This window comes from Leishmania mexicana, chromosome 30, assembly GCF_000234665.1.
Source record: "Leishmania mexicana MHOM/GT/2001/U1103 complete genome, chromosome 30".
NCBI classification, from domain to species: domain Eukaryota; phylum Euglenozoa; class Kinetoplastea; order Trypanosomatida; family Trypanosomatidae; genus Leishmania; species Leishmania mexicana.
In genome coordinates, this window is record NC_018334.1 from 391,899 (window position 1) to 409,862 (window position 17,964).

Genomic DNA, 17,964 nt, shown 5'->3' on the forward strand with positions numbered 1-17,964 from the left:
ACACACGAAGCCACGAGGCGAGATGGGACGCCGACGGAGAAGGACTCCGACGAGCAGTTGAACATACGCGCGGGAAAAGCGGTCTTTTCGCCTGCCCCTATTTATCTATGTGCGTGTGTGTGTAATGTAAGAAGCAGTGGAGAGAGAGAGACGCGACCGGTACGCAATGCACATGAGCAGAGACAACAGTATTGGCATGAGGCCGCTGGAGAAGGTCCAGCGTACCACGTTTGGCATAAGACAAGAGCAACACAGGCATCCAGCAGACACAGTCAGGATAGAGGGGAGGGCGGCGGCACGCGAGGCACACAAGCACGATGCAGCAGCTCAAAAACAAAAGAGAAGTAATGGCACCCTCGCCGGCCCCACGAGGTTGTCGAGCACTGTCGATCCTCTTCCTAATCTAAATGGCACTTAGCGCTTCTTTCAAACACCCTACTCGATGTAGCACTGCACACACTGCTTCGGCGGCAAGCGCTGCCAAAACAACTCGGTGTCCACCATGCGAAGGACATCCTGGCGCATCGCCTCCGCCGTCGTGAAGAAGACGCGCGGGAAGAAGGTGATGTCGCGCTTGCTTCTCCCACCACTGTTGCTGCCGCCGTTCCCGTTGTTGGTGCTCGACACGGGGCCGTAGAGTCGATCGCACAGGTTCGGATTCGGCGCTGTCGACTCAAGGCACTCGTCCAGGTCTGCAGACGCCGTACCCAGTACGTCACGCCCACGACCGGCCGCCAAGGCGTACGCGCTGCGCGTGATCACAGGATGAACCTCCTCCATCGAGAGGCCAATCGCGACGAGCACGTTCAGCACGTAGCGATGGAAGTTCTGGTCACGCCGAAGCAGCGCCTGCGCCTCAGCGGACGAGGTGCTCGCGGTATCACCGTTATTGCTGTTGCTCGCTGAAGCGTTCTTGGCTTCTTCCTCGTGCTCGTTATCCTCCTCTCGCATGCTTTCCAGCACGGCCTCCAGGAAGCTGGCCGGGGCTCCGAAGCAGCCGTAGCCGCCTGCCTCCTCGGCCTTGTCGTACACGTCATCGCCAACCGCCAACCCTTGCCACCGATACGTGTCATTGAGCCTTTCCGGCTTGCCAGCGTTCGCCTTTTGCTGCGAAGACTGCTGCACCGCCTGCTGCTGCTGCTGCGTTTTCCAGAGGCACACGACGGGGATGTCGTTGCAGCTCATCACCACCGAGTGGATGTGCGGGAGGGCGTCGCTGAGGTTGCGCTTCATCATGTACAGCAGCGCCATCATAAGGTTGGCGAGCAGGCGCAGCTGCGTCGCGCGTTGGGGAAGCTCCGCAGTGTGGTCGCCGGAGCCCGTCGCTCCAGCGCCACCCGTCACCGCGGCGTGAAAGTCCAGCAGCTCCACCAGTGATCGGAGGGTGCCCATGGCATCGTAGAAGCCCTGTTGCGAATTCAAGAAGCAGTGCGCCTGGCCGATAGCCCGCAGCGTCAGCTCTCGTCCGCGCTCCAGCACCTCGTCACCATCCGTGGCAGACCCAGCGAGCATCATGTTCTGTAGCGCCAGAGACAGCTGGTTGCCTGCCAAGTCCGAGTGCGTGGGAAACGCCGCCGCGTTCGATGGAGGCAGTAGAAAGTCAGGCAACACGCTCCCGACGCGGTCTGACGACACAGAGAGTGCCGCGGCAACCGTCTCAAGCGGTGTCGCGGCGGCGTTGGAGCCGGAGGATGCGCGACGCCGCGCTGCTACCGAGTTGGTGGTCGCGGGGTGCCCGGGGATCGCGTGGGAGGCGGCACCGCTGCTGTAGACTGCCGTGTTGAAAGTGGAGTAGTCCTGGTCCGGTGAGTGCGTCACGCAAGGCGGCGTGTCCGAGGACGTCAATGCACCTGGCGTGCCAGTGGTGTGATGCTTCGTGACGGTCGAGACCATACCCGTTGCGGAGTCCGTGCTTGCGGCGTCCGAGTCGGCCCTGCGTGCTTCAGCGGCAAGGGAAAGGGAAGGAGGGGTCCAGTGGTCGCCATTGGAGGCGCCTGCCGTAGAACCAGGGGCGGCGCGATGCACGCCAGGGAGGTACTCCGCACCGAGAAGCGGCGATGAGGATGGCTGAAAGGCGCGCGCGTGAGGGCTCAACCGAACTGGCTGCCTAACCACAGCTGCCGTTAAGCCTGGAGAGACACTTGCGGAGAACGGGGTCGCCGGTGGGTCCTGCAGCTGCTGCGCCTCCTTCTCCTTGAGGTTGTAGTAGCTCTCCAGGGCGTCGCCGAGGGTGCGCTTGGCGAAGTTTCCGAGGCCGAAGATGCACGGGCTGCCAGTCGTGGGGTCAGCGTCGTGGAAGACGCGGTCAACGATGGGCTGCTTCGCGCTGTTGCACTTGAGTCGCAGCGGCGGGCGACCCGGTCCATTGTTGAGCTCCATCCCGCTGCGCCGCATCATCGCCTCGGCACCCGCGGTGGTGGCAAACTCGACAAACCCGTAAATCCAGTTCTGGTTGTTCGTTGAGTTGCCGCAGATGCGGACGCGCAGGTACTCGCCGCACTCGCTGCAGATCGCCCCCAGCTCGCTCTGCAGCATCGTCAACGGCAAGAAGCGCAAGTGCACCGTGCGGGCCAGCAAGTCGGACGTCGCTGCCTCGCGTTCCACCAGGCGCTGGCGTTCCTCCTTCGGGAGGGCCTTGAAGTCCTGGTGAAGCCGGTTCTGCTTGCGGCTTGTGTAGTCGGCGTTTGGGCCGCGGTACGTGTACGGGTTCATGCCGCCATCGCTGTGCGAGTGCAGAAGACCGTCCTTGCCCGTGTTGATGGGCGGCGGCGGCGGCAGAGGCGGACTGTGGTTATTCAGGGGCACCACGTCGTAGCTGGGGGCATCCGACACAGGAGAGAAACCGTACATGTGACAGCGACCTTGGCTGCCAAGTGCCCCACCGCTTACTCCTTGCACGCTTGCCAGCGGCGCCCACCCCTCTGCCTGGTGGAACGGTGGCAATCGCGTGCCGGCGTTGCAGTCGGAGTAGAGCGGCTTCGATGAGTAGGGCCCGGGGCGGTAGCTCCTTTCCATGTGTGCACTCGGTACGTAATCACCTGCCACGACCTCGAAGCTATAAGCGTCCACGTCAGACGTGGCAGGTGCAACAGCGCTGGAGGAAGCCAACTCGTCCGGCTTCGCGTTCGGAGAAGTGCTGAAGTACGACGTCATTCTGAAGACAGGCGTTGCTCTATCCGAGCGTGCGCAAGAGCACGTGAAAGAGGAAGATGTCACGCACACGTACCCGTGTGACGCAGTCCAACGGGATGCCTACGCGGGAAAACGTCGTGTGCACGCGACGAAGGCAAAAAGAACAAGCGGGTGAATGACGACCAGCACTGAGGAGGGCACTAACGTAGGGTAGAGAACAGAAAACAAACAAACGTGTGCGCTGCTCTCTACGCCCGAATCTACAAGAGCCGCGGGTAAAGGATAGACAGAGTTATACGTGCCTGAGGAGACGTTGGAGAGAAGGGAGCGGGGGAAGATGTATGGATGTGAGGCGGGGCGGAGAAGAAGAACAGTGACAGCACAAGCACAACAGCGCACCCTCCCTCTTCGCAGAACAACAACGAAAAAGAAAGTGCGAGCGCCAGGGAAAATAAAACAGGCGACAGGGGATATGGAAGGGAAGGCGGCAACAGCAACAAGAGAAACGTACGAGAAACCAAAACGAAAACCCTGCAGAAGGAGAGAGGCAGCACCCACGCGCGTATGATGTCGTGACGATGCGGGGTGTGGCGAAAAGACGGCTGATCAAGTGAAAGGAGTTCGTGATGGTCACACGAAGAACGATACGCCAATGCACAAGCACGTATCGAGCGAACCCACCTTTGCTGTTTTTTTTTTCTTTTTCTCTCCAAGAAAGGGAAACAACCGAAGCCGCCAACACCAACCGGGATAATCCCGACCGACAAGAGACCGCCACCACCGTCCGAGTGGTCAATGGCCGCCGTACGTGCACTGTCTGTCTCGGGCAGAGAGAAAGAATGTCGCGAGAATCCGAGAGCGCGGCTTAGAGACGACAGCAACAACCTGGAAAAGGGGGGGAACACCAAAGCAAAAAAAAGGCGCGCCAGGGCGTATGTAAGAGACAACGACGCACAGAGAGGGAGAGAGTGCGAAAAGGCAGCGGAGGAGAGAGGCGCCACGATGGTATACGCTATGACGCGGCTCCGAGAATTCCCCTCGTGTTAACGTACGTGGGTGGTTTCCGCTACGGATAGAAAGACGCCGCCGCTGCTGTTGCCTGCTCGGTTCAGCGGAGGGATGTGTGCGTGGGTGTATGTGAGAGGGGGAGAGGAGTGGCGGGGATCGGAAGGGAGGAGGTGTCTATGGCACACACACACACACACGTGAGGAAGCCACGAAACAAAAAAAAAGCACAGAAAGAGAGAGATGCGAGCACAAGGTCGAGGCACCAACGACGTGAAGAAGGGGGTCTAACCAGCACACAGAATGGTCGAGATGCAACAACACACCACAACAAAGAACGGGTCGCTGCCGATCGACGAATGACGAGCGAAGGGGCGGAGGAGCCGGAGGAGGGACAAAAAAAGCGAGTACGAAAATAAAAAAAATAGAAAAAACAGCCAGCCAATCAACCAACGGAAGCGAGGGGTAAGTCTATGCAGCTAAGATATATGTGGGGGAAGAGGGAGGGGGTGGGTATGTGGGAGTGGGTGTGTGGGGGTATTTGTGAAGAACAAAAAACAAGAACGCAACAACGCAGCGAGCCAAGGGGAGGTCGTGTGTGTGTGTGTGGGGGGGGCGGGGCAGGGCGAGGAACTCGATAGATAAAGATATAGCTAACGGGATGGGAAGAGAGGCTCGCGGGTGAAAACAACGACACACACACACACAGAGAGAGACAGACACGTAAGCAAACGGGGAACAAAGCAGGGAGGGCGTGTGTGTAGGAAGAAGCTGAGGAGGGTGTGAGGGGAGGAGAAAAAAAGACGAAAAGGGCGCCTGCGACACCTCAGCCCCCCCCCCTCCACGGCCACGAGAGAAGGACGAAGGAAGAGAGAGAGACGGAGACGGAGACGGAGACGGAGAGCCCAAAAAGGCACAGAAAACAAGGTATCACGGCAAGCGCCAAGAAAGGGGGAGGAGATGGTGGCGGAACACAACAGACGAGGAGCACTCCGAGGACGCAACGGCGAAGGTAGAGGTGAAGAAAAAAAAAGTCTGCAACGGTCTCTAGACGTGCTTGCTCGGCTGTATTTCGCAATGCGATGTGACCCTTCCCGTGTCGATCTGCCTCTACTGACTTTTTTTTCGCCTTTTTTGGAGGAGGAGAAAGGGGAGGAGGAGGGACAGTTGCGTTCCTCTCTTGCAAGGTCACCAAGGAGAGAGGAAGAATGCCACGCAGGCAGCCGGAGTAGGCAGGGGCTCTAAACGGCGAAGAGCCACACACAAGGAAAAACGTTCTGCCGACAGGTCAGGGAGGGGGAAAACAGCAAGCAAGCACAGGAGGGGGCTTTCAGTGACGACAGCGCACAAAGAAAGTGAATCACGGCAATGACCACAACAGTAATACACACACAGAACAAAAAGAAGTTTGGGGGAAGGGATGGGGGGCAGATAGGATAAGCCACCTGAAGAAAATGTAAAGACGGTCCGCACTCCGAGAAGGAACAGCTACACGCCCCCTTGCCAAGCGCAGCGACGTGTGGTGATCTGAACGCACCTCTTTGTGTTTTTGCCTGCCAGCCTTGCGAGTGGCACGCCTCCGTTTGAGGGGCTGTATGACGCAAACCGCAGAGAGAAGAAGAGCACACGAGACGGTAAGCACGAGAGTGAGAAAGAAAGACCAGCACACGCACAGAGAGGCACAAAGCGGCACAGCGCGCAAGTCCGAAACACAGTGATAGATCAGCGTGAAAAAAGGAAAGACAACCACGAACACAGAGCTATGTGCATTGAAGTCGATTGGCAAACCTGGGAAAGGAGGCCAGAGAGAAAAAATGAGCAAGCGTGATCTCCGCCGAGAAAAACGTCGCACTCAAAAAAACGCAGTCGGTTAAAACAATAAAAATAAAAATAATAAAGACAGAAAGAAGCGGCGGAAGCAGCAGACGACTTTTCTTTCTCGTGCTGCTGCTGCTGCTGCTGGTGGTGGTCGTGTGTGTGTGTGTGTGTGTGTGTGTGTGTGGAAGGGGGAAGGAGGGAGGAGGGAGGGGCAACTGTTAGCGGAATCGAGTATCCGAAACAAAGAGGAAACAAGCGAAGCGGGAACCCAACGAAACACCTGCAGAACAACAGAAAAAAAACAAGGGCAATAAAAACTAGTCAAACCTGTGGAAAGTGCACACACACACACACACACTGCTCTGTTCTGTTCTGTTCTGCTCCGCTGCCAGAACGCTGTGGGGGAGAAAAGGTTTGAGGACGGAGAGGCGAGCTTTGGCTGCCACGTCTCCTTGCCGGGCAGTTGTGGGCGTAGCGTTTTGTGTGTGTGTGTGTGTGTGTGTGTGCTTGCTTGTGCGCCTCGGTTGATGTACGCTGTTGACGAAGCTGAGAAGGGCAATCCAAGCGAAGAAAAGAGGTCTTACAAACAGAAACTATGAAAGATAGAAACAGCGAGGGGAGAGCAAGAGACCCCAAATACAATGAAAATATGCGAGCGCACTTTGTCGGCGATGCACCTGGACTGTAGATAGGTATGCCTTGTCGGTGCCACACACTAGGGAAACAGAGAGAGAAAACAGAAACGGAGCACACGTCCAGGCGAAAAAAAAAAAGAAGCGCTGAAGTCGAGCTGCGCTTGCGCCTGTGTGTATGTTTTTACTTTCTTTCGTCTTCTCGTTTTCTCTCCGGGTGGTCGAGACACGTACAGGGGGAGGAGGGGAGAGGGGTGACACACGAGGAAAGTGTTTGCGCTTCTCGGCAGCGGCACAACGGCTGGTCAGATGTCTGGAAGACTCTGATAAACAATAGAGAGAGACCGAGAGAGGGAGAAACGAAAGGGATGTGGGAGGGGGGATGTATGTGTGTGTGTGTGTGTGTGTGTCAGTTCACACGCACCAAGATAATACCAATAATACTACGCGCGTGTGTGCTTGTCCTTGTTCTTTGCTATCCTATACTGTGGCGTTGTCCGCGTTGGCGTTCGACGGCTTCTCGAGAAACGAAAAAAAGAAACACAACGCGCACGACGCCACTGCGAATCCTACAAGCTACTGGAGAAGAGAGAAGAAAGACGAAGATATCCGGCAAACCTCAGCGCACACACAAACACACACACGGAGAGGAGTGCGCACACGCGATCGAGAGAGCGACAACAAAAAAAGGCGGGGGAAAAAGGGAACAACGAGAGAGAGAGGGGAGATCAACGCGAAGGGGCGGGAAACAAAACGACACGAGTGATGAGCTACAAGAGGCACAAACGGCAAAGGGAGAACGAGGGGCAGCGGTAGTGCTGCGTCGGCTAACGAGTGAAACCAAGGTTGATGCGGTACAAGAGATGATGAGAGGCACCTACAAGCAAAAATAAACAAAAAGCAACACACAAAAAAAGTGTGTGTGTCTGTGAAGGAGAGAACGGAAAAGGATGACGGGTGAAAAAAGCTGGATACTTGATTCGCTTAGTACACTACCGCGCTACACCGCACCAGGAAAGCGAGAGAGGGAGAGAGAAAAACAAAAATGAAGGAGGCGCGAGGAAATCGATCTAGCGCGCCTCGACTACCTCGAAACAGCTATACGTTCTATTGTCCTACCGTGACGGCTGTTGCCGCTCCTGGTACGCTCCTCGTTCTCCTGCTCGCTCGCTCGCTGCAACCTGCCGCGCCTCACCGTCAATGAGCGTGACTACAAGAAGAGGAGGAGGTGCGAGACAGAGACAGAGAACAGAGAACACAGAGGGAAGCGCGTGTGTGGTGTGGTGCGGTGCGGTGGGACACCAAAAGAAAAGCGAGCACACAAGCACGTAAAGAAACGGACCCACACAAACGAAAACAACAAGGCAAAACGCCGCGGCTGGAGGATGAGACAGACCAGCACACGAGCAACAAGAAAGCGAAGACGGAAAGGGGAGGAGAAACAGAAGAGACGTGGGAAAAGACAGTGACGCACTCACGCGCACAGACATGCACACATCCGTTGTGGGTGAAAGGGGAGGAGGAGGAGGATCAAGAAGATAGAGAGCGAGCAAAGGGTGTCTTAAAAAAAAGAAAAAAGAATACGCGAATGCACAAGGAAGGGAGGGGCGATCAGAAGAGCGGAGGTGGAAGCGCCAACAACACCACGATGATACACTTTTACCGCGTGTTGACAAGAGAGAAAGCAAGGTGGGGAAAAACAAAACAACGAGAGGGAGAGGGAGAGAGAGGGGGCAGGGGGCAGATGTACCAAAAATACGTGACAGGAACACACATTAAAAAAAACGAAATGAGCTGCTGTGTCCAAAAAGACGGCGCACACGTTCGACTCACGGTGTTCTGACTAACGAAATACGCACACGCGCAGCCTTCTATCTCCCTCGCTCCACCGCTCGCGCACTACTCCGTTTTTTCGCTTGTTGTGCTGGCAAACAAGGTGCGGTGCTGCCTCAGTCGCGGACGGAGGGGGGAGTGGGCTGTGAGAGGGAGGGGGAAGGAGGAGGAGGAAGAGGATTGGCACGCGTATGCAAACAAAGACGGAGAGACTACACTACAAAAAAACCTTCTCCCTACGAGTACTAAGGTCTACAAGCGCAGCAGCAGCGGCAGCACACACACACACGCGCGTGAAAGAAAAAATCAACGCGCGCACCCCTCTACAAGAAGAGATAGATGGAAGGAGGTGGTGGAAAGGTGATGGGGGGTGGGGCGACCACAGCAACAGGTGAGCGAAGGAGAGACAAGGAGAGGCGCCAAGACGACGACAAGGAGGAACAGAGAACTGGGGATGAAGAAACAAAAAAAACTTGAAGAGGGGGTGAGACACACACACGCACACACACCCATACACACACACACACCCAGAAGCGGGGATAAAGAAGAAGGGGGAAGGGGGGCGTGGGCAGGGGTATGCCTTTTTCGGCTTTTTTCTCTTTCTTGCACTGCTTGTCTGCCACTACTGCTATGTGAATTGGGAAACAACGGCTATGTACAGTCGAGCATACAGAGAGACAACAACGAGAGAGAGAGAGAGCACCCGCGCAAGAGGCTACGGAAACAGGCAGGGGTGCACGTATACAGAAGCAAAATAAAAAATCCGAGAGTTTGAAAAAAAAAGAAATGCTGTGAGGGAGGAAAAGCGAACAGCAGCCGAGCACTCCTTTTCCTCCTAATGTGTCTCGTGCGTCGTTCTTTCTTTTGTTTATTTTCTGCAACGCTCTGTGGAGTTCGAGCCGCGGCAATGAAGAAGGCGGCGGACGCACGAATGATGAGGGCGAAACGACAAGCCGAGAGATTGAAGCGTGCAGCAGGGTGAGCGATACTTGGCTGCTCTGCACACTCTCCTTCTCTATGTAGGTCGTTGTCCACAACTATTTTCTTTCGGTGCTTCTGCAGTGTGTGAGAGTGTGTGTGTGTGTGAGCGATGTGAATGGCAAGCGACGGGGTAACGGTGACACGGCAAAGGTCGGCGACACCAACGAACAACCGCAACGCGAACCAGAGAGCACGCACACGAAAAAAAAACGTTCAAGCAGCGCCTTTGAACACGTGAAGGAAGAGAGCCAGACGGAGAGGAAGAGAGAGATAGAGAGGGGGAAGGGAGGCGAGAGGAGGAAGGAGAGAGAGGGAGGGAGGGATGGCCAACACAACACAGACACACACGCGCGCGCAGAGAAAACACAGATGTAGATATACACGGCGGTGACGCGCAAGGGAAGAACAACCACAACAACAACAACGCAAAAAAAAAGACGGTGATGATGGTCACCTATGTGTGTCGTAGGCCTCCACTCTTTCGAGGGATGAAGTGTGAGAGGAGAGAGGGGCGAAGTACCTCGACGGTGTTCGCGGACGATTTGTGAAGGAGAGAGAGAGAGAGGTGTAGAGCAGAAAAATAGTAGGCAGTGCGGGAGTGAGAGGTACGAGGTAAGAGGTAGAGGGGGTTGTGTCACCTGTGTCTCTTCGCAGCAGTAATTTTACCTGTGTATATATGTGCCGGGAAAACCGTCGTCGTTGTTGTTGTTCGCCATTGTTGTGTCAGATACATTGTACAGAGATGCGAGTACACGTGTGCACGGTGTGAGAGGATCCCGTGTGTTTGTTTTGTTGTTGTTGAGGGCCGTTGTCGGTGTCGGTAACCCGTGCCACAGTGTCCAGGCGGATGACGTGGTGGGGTGCAGTGGCACACGTGCGCGCAGAGATGCATACGCGCGTGCAACGAGATGAAGAAAGTGTTGAAGGAGGGAGAACGAAGAGGAACATAGAGACAGGAGAGTGGCTCCACCTCACACGAAGGCGGAACACGGATGCTAAAACGTGCAACCAGCACGACGGAAAGGCAACATTGCCAAAGAATTATGCAGGACATGTCTGCACTGTCATGTGTGACACAGCCACCGAGGTAGAGAGCGTGGCGTGCGAGCTGTACAGTACTCGCGGGTAACGAGAGAAAGGGGGAAAAAAGGCATGCAAAGAGGAGAATAGCACAACAACCGTGTGTAGGCATCTCGTCGATTCTCTCGCGCTACAGCGCAACTGTCCCCCCCCCCCAGCCGCGGCAGGCACGCAGGTGTGCCAACGTCGCATTACAACTTGAAAAGGAAGGGAGATTCCTCATAAAAAAAAAACAATGAAAAAAGAAAAAGGGAGGCGGCGGGGGGGGAATGGGGACGGGGAAACACGACCATTTCGCGAAGACCCAACGAAACGGGTACACAACGCCAAAGGAGAGCGTGAGACGATGACGTGTGTACCAGCTGAGGTCCGCGAGGAGACGCAGAAGAAGAGAGAAAAAGAAAAGAACGAGGCCTCTAACGAAACTAAGCGCATTCGGCCACAGCAGTGTGTGTGTGTGTGGGGATATGCAACATTTTCGTGGTGCGTCGAAGCCAGCCGCGCTGCACGGGATAGACAAGAACGAGAACAGCAACGATAAAGGCGGACGCGACAGCTCGTGTGGGGTCGTCAGACGAAAGCACGCGCGGGACAGCGCACACTTGCTGTGCCTTTCGGGTAGACAACTCAGAGTGTGCTCAAGCGCGTATGTGAAGAGGGCAGCAGGAATGCGGTCTGGTGAGGCTCGCCTAAATCACAAACATGGCAGCAAGCAGCAGGAAGCAGGGCCAACTCATGCAGTGGGCCATCGACTCTACACTCCTACCGCACGTCTACGCTGCTGCAAGAGACACACACGTATTCGAACAATATCGATTTAGGCCGCTCCGTTTCCTGTGTCCGACCTTACGCATTGAAGAGAGTCACGATGTGGTTCGGTGGAAGCTGACGCCAGAAGGCCTCCGTCCCGCGTGTGTCGAGCAGCCGTTGCGACACCACATTGACACCTTCGAAGAACTGATGCGGAAAAAAGGTGACGTCGCGACCGCTGTCGTTCTCATCCGCCTCGGCGAAAAGTGCGGCGCACAGATGCGGATTGCCGGTGGGGGCGTCAGCCAGGCGGTCGGCCAGTAGCGTACTAGGCTCCCCAAACACCTCCGTCGCCCGCCCGTTCGCTAGCATGTAGGCGCTTCGGGCAATGACGGGGTGCACCTCCTCCATCGCGAGTCCGACGGAGACAAGAACGTTCAGCACATAGCGCGAGAAGGACTCGTCACGGCGGCACAAGGCAGCCGTGTCGCCGGAGTTCGAAAACTCCTCACTGGCGCAGATGCAGTTGGAGGCAGATCCGCTTCGGTCCTTCAGCAGAGCTGCGCCATCACCCTTGTCCTCGATATCGGCATGGACCAGCGGGTCATCACGGTTGCTCATGTGATGGATGCTCGCATCCTCGCAGTGGTTGCCGTCGTACTCGCTGTCTTCGTCCACCATTCCCAGCAGCGACTCCGCAACATCCTCATCGACAAAGGAACCCAGTGGGAGGGACGGAACAGAACGGCGCTTAACTAGCGAACAGACGGCGGTGGTGCCAGCGACCGCGCCTGGGCCACGGCCCTCATGCGATGCCCCGAGCACCTGAGCATGCTTCGATTTCCCCGCATGGCGCTGCTCCTGCACCGCACCTGCTTCGCCATGCTGCCGAGCACGCAACAGCAGCGTGGGGGGTGGAATCTTCGCAAAGGTGACGAGCACCGCTTCCACGTGCGGTAAGGCATCCCCGACACGGCGGCGCAGCAGACACAAGAGAGCGCCAACGAGGTTCACCAGCATCCTCAACTGCGTGACATGCTGAGGGAGAGTCGCGGTACAGTCCCCGGAGGCGGTCTGCGCGGCGCCTCCCGTCACCGCTGCGTTCGAGTCCAGGAATGCGAGTAGCTGCGTCAGCTCCGACAAGATGTCCTGAATGCACGCGTCCGAAGTGACGTGACAGGCGCGGCGCATCGCCGCAAGCGCCATGGCCTCCGCCCGCTGCGCAATCGACGGACCGTCCATCTGACTCTCGTGAGTGGCAGCACTGTCGCGAAGGCCCTGGAAGGCAGCAGCGAGCTGCTGTATGATGTCGAGAGAGGCGCCGCCCCCAGGGAACACGAGCGGCATTTGAAGGTCCGCGAAACTGGAGAGCATGGCTGTCAGTTGCGGCAGCGTCGCGGCTGAGTCACCACCGCCGTCGCTCGGGTACGTCGCCATTGGTGATCCGCCGTCACCGTTAGCACAGCCAGCACATCCATGTGCGGCGACGGGGGCATCAGCGCCCCCTGAAGTCCCTCTGGCAGATACGTCCGACGAAATCTCTCCGCCAGCACACGTGGCACGTTCCGGGGACTCCGGCAACACCTTCCAGCAGTTGCAGCAGTTGCAGCAGTTCACGCCGGAGCAGCCACATCCGCACCCAGTCGCAGCAACCTTGCGAATCGACTGCACCGTGAGAGCGGTCAGTGCATTGTTTGCCGCCCTCATGCAACGGTCGCCCACGCCACCGTCACCGCAGCCCCCGCCGCTGCTGCTTGCGCCTCCGGCCGTGCTTGGTTTTGTGGTGCCACTGCTACTGCCTACCACCAGCATCGCATCGTTCAGTGTGCACTCCGCCAGGTACCCTCGACCGAAGCCACACGGGGTGCCGTTGACTACGTCAGCGTCGTGCGCCATGCAATCGAGAATCGGCTGCTTCGATGGGCTGCACTTGAGACGCAGTGGCGGTTTATCGGGGCCGTTGGGCAGCTCCATCCCACAGTATGTCGTCATCTTCGTCGCTGCATCTTTGGTGGCAAACTCCACGAAGCCGTACACCCATTTCTGGTGCGTGGCGGCGTTGCCACAAATGCGCACGCGCAGGTACTCGCCGCAGTCTTGGAAGACATCGGCGAGGATCTTCTGCTTCATGAAGGGCGGTAGGCAGCGAAGGTGCACCGTGCGGGCGAGCACCTCGGCACGCGACAGTCGCATCACCGAGGTGTGCGAGGAGGCCGCCGAGACGTTGCTGATGATTTGCGTCGAGTTGCAGATTGCCGTGAGGAGCGATGCCGCCGGCGGGGAGTTGACGCTGATGGAGTCCACAACGGCTGCCGTGGCTAAAGGCGCGGCGTTCGAGATGGCGCTCGGTACCTCATCAGGAGAGCGTTCAGAGCCCTCGCTGCGCGCAGAAGACATGATGAGCCGAGGTCGTCCGCCGTAAGAGAAAATCAATCAGGCACGTGCGCCCTGTACAATGACACGTCACGCGTGTTCGCAGGACTACGTCCACCGCTTGCCCGTTGCTCTGAATGAGTTCGACGGGAATGGCGTTCTGAGTTCTACCATAGACAAGAAATCGCCGTGAAGAGGCACAGCGGCGACACCGCCATCCGTGCGGAATAGGCGCGATGGAAAGTGAAGCCGGCGCCGTTAGAGAAAGCCCGCTGAGAGACAAGACACCAAAAAACGAAGATGGCAGAGCGCAGGAGCGAAAACGCACGTATGGGGAACAGAGAGAAGGAGAAGAAAAGGAAGGAGAAGTGGCGCACGCAGACACAAAAATGCACGAACAACGACAGAGAGCGGAAGACGACGCAGACACCACACAACCGAAATTCAGGATGTCGTGCAGAGACGAACAGAGAGCAGGTGAGGACACGCACACAGAGAGGGCGCGAGAAAGCATATCGGAGACAGCAGGCAACGGAGAGACTGATCGCGAGAGGCACAGGAAACAAGCAAATCGAGGTAACGCGTGATTGCAGTGTGCGATAAAATGAAGGAAAGGCGCAGAGGGGAAAAGGAAAGAAAAAATAAATAAATAGAGCAAGAGGCGCGCGCGATGCACGTCATGCAAGCGATAAGCGACAGGAGAGAGCAGATGGAGCGATCACCACCCTGCTGCCCTGGTACGTGGTGTGAGCAGACGTGAAAGGCGGAACCCACGAAATATAATATACAAAAATGTAAAAGATGATGCGATTGACCAGACCGTCTTTCTGTTTCTGTCTCGTGCGTGCGTGCGCACTTGCACGCTGCTTGTGCCTACTTGATGTGGACTCGATGCGAGCGGAGGAGACCACCAATGCGCGATGAGCGCACAGAACGAGGTTGTGCGAGATGGGTGAGACTACGTGCTACGCAAGGACCGCAAGCACCTTGCCGTCAAGAGAGAGAGCAACCAGACGCGGAGTTCCTGTGCTTTGTAAGCAATGCATGCACGGATTCAGTGGAGGTGTGGTGTACACATGCATGTTCGCCAAACGTGTGGGAGAAAGGCTGGAGCGGACGTCGGCTGGAAGGGTCACAGCACAACGGAAAAAAATGGAAAGAGAAGCGCAGACCTGGTCAAGGAATATGACGCCTTCAAACGAAACACACACACGCGCGCGAATCCCCTGACCGTGTGCCGCGCGCGTGCGATAGCGGGGCAAGAAGCACGCTGTTCGATGCACTATATCTCGTTGCGCCACGAAAAAAGGAAAACTGCTCGTGTGACGGATATATCGGTGCGCGAGTGGCGCACGAGGCGTTCAAGACTTGCGAGAAGTACACTGGCAAGAGACGTACAGACAACTTCTAAGAACAGGACAGGCCGGCATGCGTGAACACCGACGGTGCAAAAGGGGAAGGGAAGAGAGGATACGAAAGCTAGCATGCACATGAGGGTGCCGAAAGCGAGAAAAAAGCAGGGCAGATATGGCGTCTCGACGTGCACGGCACGTTCGTTTGAGAGGACGTCACAGTGCAGCAGCGGCAAGATATGAGCGCTTCATGATTCGCCGGGCACCATTACATGAGTACCAGTCACTCACGCGGTGAGGCGAGTAAGAGCCCGTCGCCACTTTTCTCAACAGCTGGAGTCGCAGAGGCACCTCCAGTGTGCCGTAGTGTGTGATCATGGTGAAAGGAGTTCGGTTTCGTCTTTTTCCCTTCCCCCACCCCCACCACCCCTGCGCAAGCAACTCAAGTAGCGCGTGCGATATGTCCTGCACAGCGGCACCCCCTCCCCCTGCCTCTGCGCGCGTGCGATTCGATCTGTTTTCGTGTTCCTTCCATACATCAAAGATGAAGGGCAGTACAGGTTTGCAGGAGGCATGCTATGCGCACGCGTGGTCAACAAGGAAACTTTGGCAGCGCCAAGATGCACAGACAAGGTGATGAGTGGCCCTACACAGCCAACGCCACAGCGCATCACATCACTGCAAGGCTCCAACAGGGCTGCGCAACACAGAGAAAGAGAAAACGCTTCTTCGCGTTCACTTTCTTTTCAACCGAGGCGCCATCCGCGGCGAGTCAGACGTCCCCCACCCCTCCATCAGCACAGAAATGAGATCCTCATGAACTTCACTCGGAAGTGAAAACGCGGTCTTGAGAGAGACAGAGAAAACACATAAGAAATAGGCGCAGCGGAGAGATACCGAGCGAGCCCCCTCCCCCTCCCCCACCCCAACACCCGCACCCGACCATCTCCACCAACCACCCCCCTCAAAAAAAAAGAGGAAAGGTGGAGGGGCACAGACAGACAGATATCGACGTGTATGTATATATATATATATATGTATATATACATGTATACATACTTATATATATGTGTCATACACACACACACATATATATATATACAGATATAGCTGCAGGTGTAGAGAGAAGACTACGCTTACGTGCTTCCAAAGAAATAAAACGAGTCGAAGGAAAAAAAAATGGGCAGCATAACCATATACATGTGTGTATGTGTGTGTGTGTGGTTTGTATATATATAGATAGATAGAGGCAACCATTCAAGAGAAGAGTCAACACACAGTGCCTACAGCAGGAGTGTCACGTCATCTCACCACAGAGGCCAAAGACAACGACGGACACACAAACGTGCATGCCACCGCCTCACCACCGCCACCCGCCCCTTTGCCACTCTTACAAGCCACTCACGCTGTCTCCGGCCGCCGCACAGCCTCCTGAAAGGGGGCACAACGAAGAGAGAAGCGCACATGACAAGGATACCGGGAAAGAAAAACAGGCTTGGGTATGTATCCGATTTTGCGTGCTTGTTGTGTGGGCCTGTACGGGGCGGACTGCTCGAATTCATCGGGAGGGAGCAGAGGACGCTGCATCCAGCCTCAACGGCTTTCCACAGTGTCGGCGTGAGTCGTCTGCGAGTCCAGGGAGACATGAACGACAGACACAAGGAGAGAAGGAGTCACGCGAAAGCACTGCCCCTACCTCCCCATGCGGCCATGCAACCGGTACTCTTGCTCTTTACGTCAGATATGCACAGGAGAGCACAGCGGGGGCACTACTACACTTTAAAGCTCAGTCGCATCCTCCTCGGGCTGCTCAGCAGGTTCGCCCATAGCATCTGTCGCCTCCGGATTCGCGTGCTCGACCGCAGCAGCGGCCTCGTTCTCCAGTTCAGGAGCGCTGAGCTCCCCATCGACCCCGACCGTGGCTCCCTCTTCGATGTTTTTCTCGTCGGCGCACGCCTGATCCGCTGGCACCTCCGCTTCCGCGCCCGGCTTCTCTGTCTGTGACTGTGCAGCGGCATCGTGCTCAGCGCTCGTGGCGTTGGTCGTAGCAGCAGCAGCAGCAGCAGCAGCCGGGATCACTTTCTTGGCAGGCTTTTGCTTCACAGAACCTTTTTCCGCAGCGGCATTCTCGGCTGTCGCAGCCGCTGCCGTCTTCTTCCTCGCAGACTCGTGCGAGCTGGCGACCGGCTCCATGCAGTGAGACTTGCCGTTCTCGCCCTGCGTCTTCTTGGATACCCCCACAGGCTTCTTTGTCTTGGTCGCCTTGACAATGTCCTGCCCCGCGATCTGGGAATGCTGCGGCCGTCTGCCCTCCGCCCCTGCAGCGCTTCCGTTGCGGCGGCGCCGACGATACGTTGTCTTGACTGCACCGGCCCCACTGTCATTCGTAGCGCCGACTGTTGCGTGGGCCTCGTGTGCCTTCTGCAAGCGCGCGTGCTTAAGGTGCGGCTCCGGCACCTTCTTTTTTCCCCTCGCAGGCATGAATGTCTGATCAGCCGCAGCGGGCTGCTGGAGAGACGGCGCCTTAGCAGCACTTTCCTTCAAAGCGGTCAACCGCATGAAAATCTTTTCCTCAGCCGAGGTGACGACCGCACCTTCACCAGCTGCGGACTTCGAAACGCGACCGCGCGACGGAGGATGCACCACCATACCCTCGTAGGGCACCGCGTGCGATTTGCCGCCGTTCGCAGAGCCGGCTGCGGCATTAGAGAAGTGCAGTCTGCCGGTGGATGGGCGGCTCAAGATCCGCGTGTGCAACATGGAGACTGAGGACTGGATAGCGTTATTAGGACGCGCCTTGGAAGCGATCTCTGTTGCCGAGACGCTAAAGCCATCCTCCCTGGCAGGCAGTGGCGCGGCCATGTCGATCCCATTCCTAGCGACCGGCTTCACCTCAGCAGGTGTCTCAAGCTCGTGAGCAACCGCGGACATGGTTCTGAGTGGCTGCTCTGGACTCAGTTGTCGCTTGACAGGAAGACGACGCAACAGCGGATGAGCAGTGTCACCGG

The 17,964-nt window shown here is 56.8% G+C and overlaps 3 protein-coding genes across 3 annotated transcripts; all 3 read right to left on the reverse strand.

Annotated features, from left to right (window-relative positions):
* Positions 1-435: 435 nt before the first annotated feature.
* LMXM_30_1030 (conserved hypothetical protein) lies at positions 436-3,153 on the reverse strand (the record flags this gene model as incomplete). The annotated part of the gene is made up of 1 exon (XM_003877571.1): positions 436-3,153. One exon carries the CDS (start codon positions 3,151-3,153, stop codon positions 436-438), a length of 2,718 nt encoding a protein of 905 aa, XP_003877620.1.
* An 8,174-nt stretch (positions 3,154-11,327) lies between these two features.
* LMXM_30_1040 (conserved hypothetical protein) lies at positions 11,328-13,628 on the reverse strand (the record flags this gene model as incomplete). The annotated part of the gene is made up of 1 exon (XM_003877572.1): positions 11,328-13,628. One exon carries the CDS (start codon positions 13,626-13,628, stop codon positions 11,328-11,330), a length of 2,301 nt encoding a protein of 766 aa, XP_003877621.1.
* A 3,107-nt stretch (positions 13,629-16,735) lies between these two features.
* On the reverse strand, positions 16,736-17,887 carry LMXM_30_1050 (hypothetical protein, unknown function; the record flags this gene model as incomplete). Its single annotated transcript, XM_003877573.1, has 1 exon — positions 16,736-17,887. The coding sequence occupies one exon, from the start codon at positions 17,885-17,887 to the stop codon at positions 16,736-16,738; it is 1,152 nt and encodes a 383-aa protein (XP_003877622.1).
* Between the last annotated feature and the right edge of the window lie 77 nt (positions 17,888-17,964).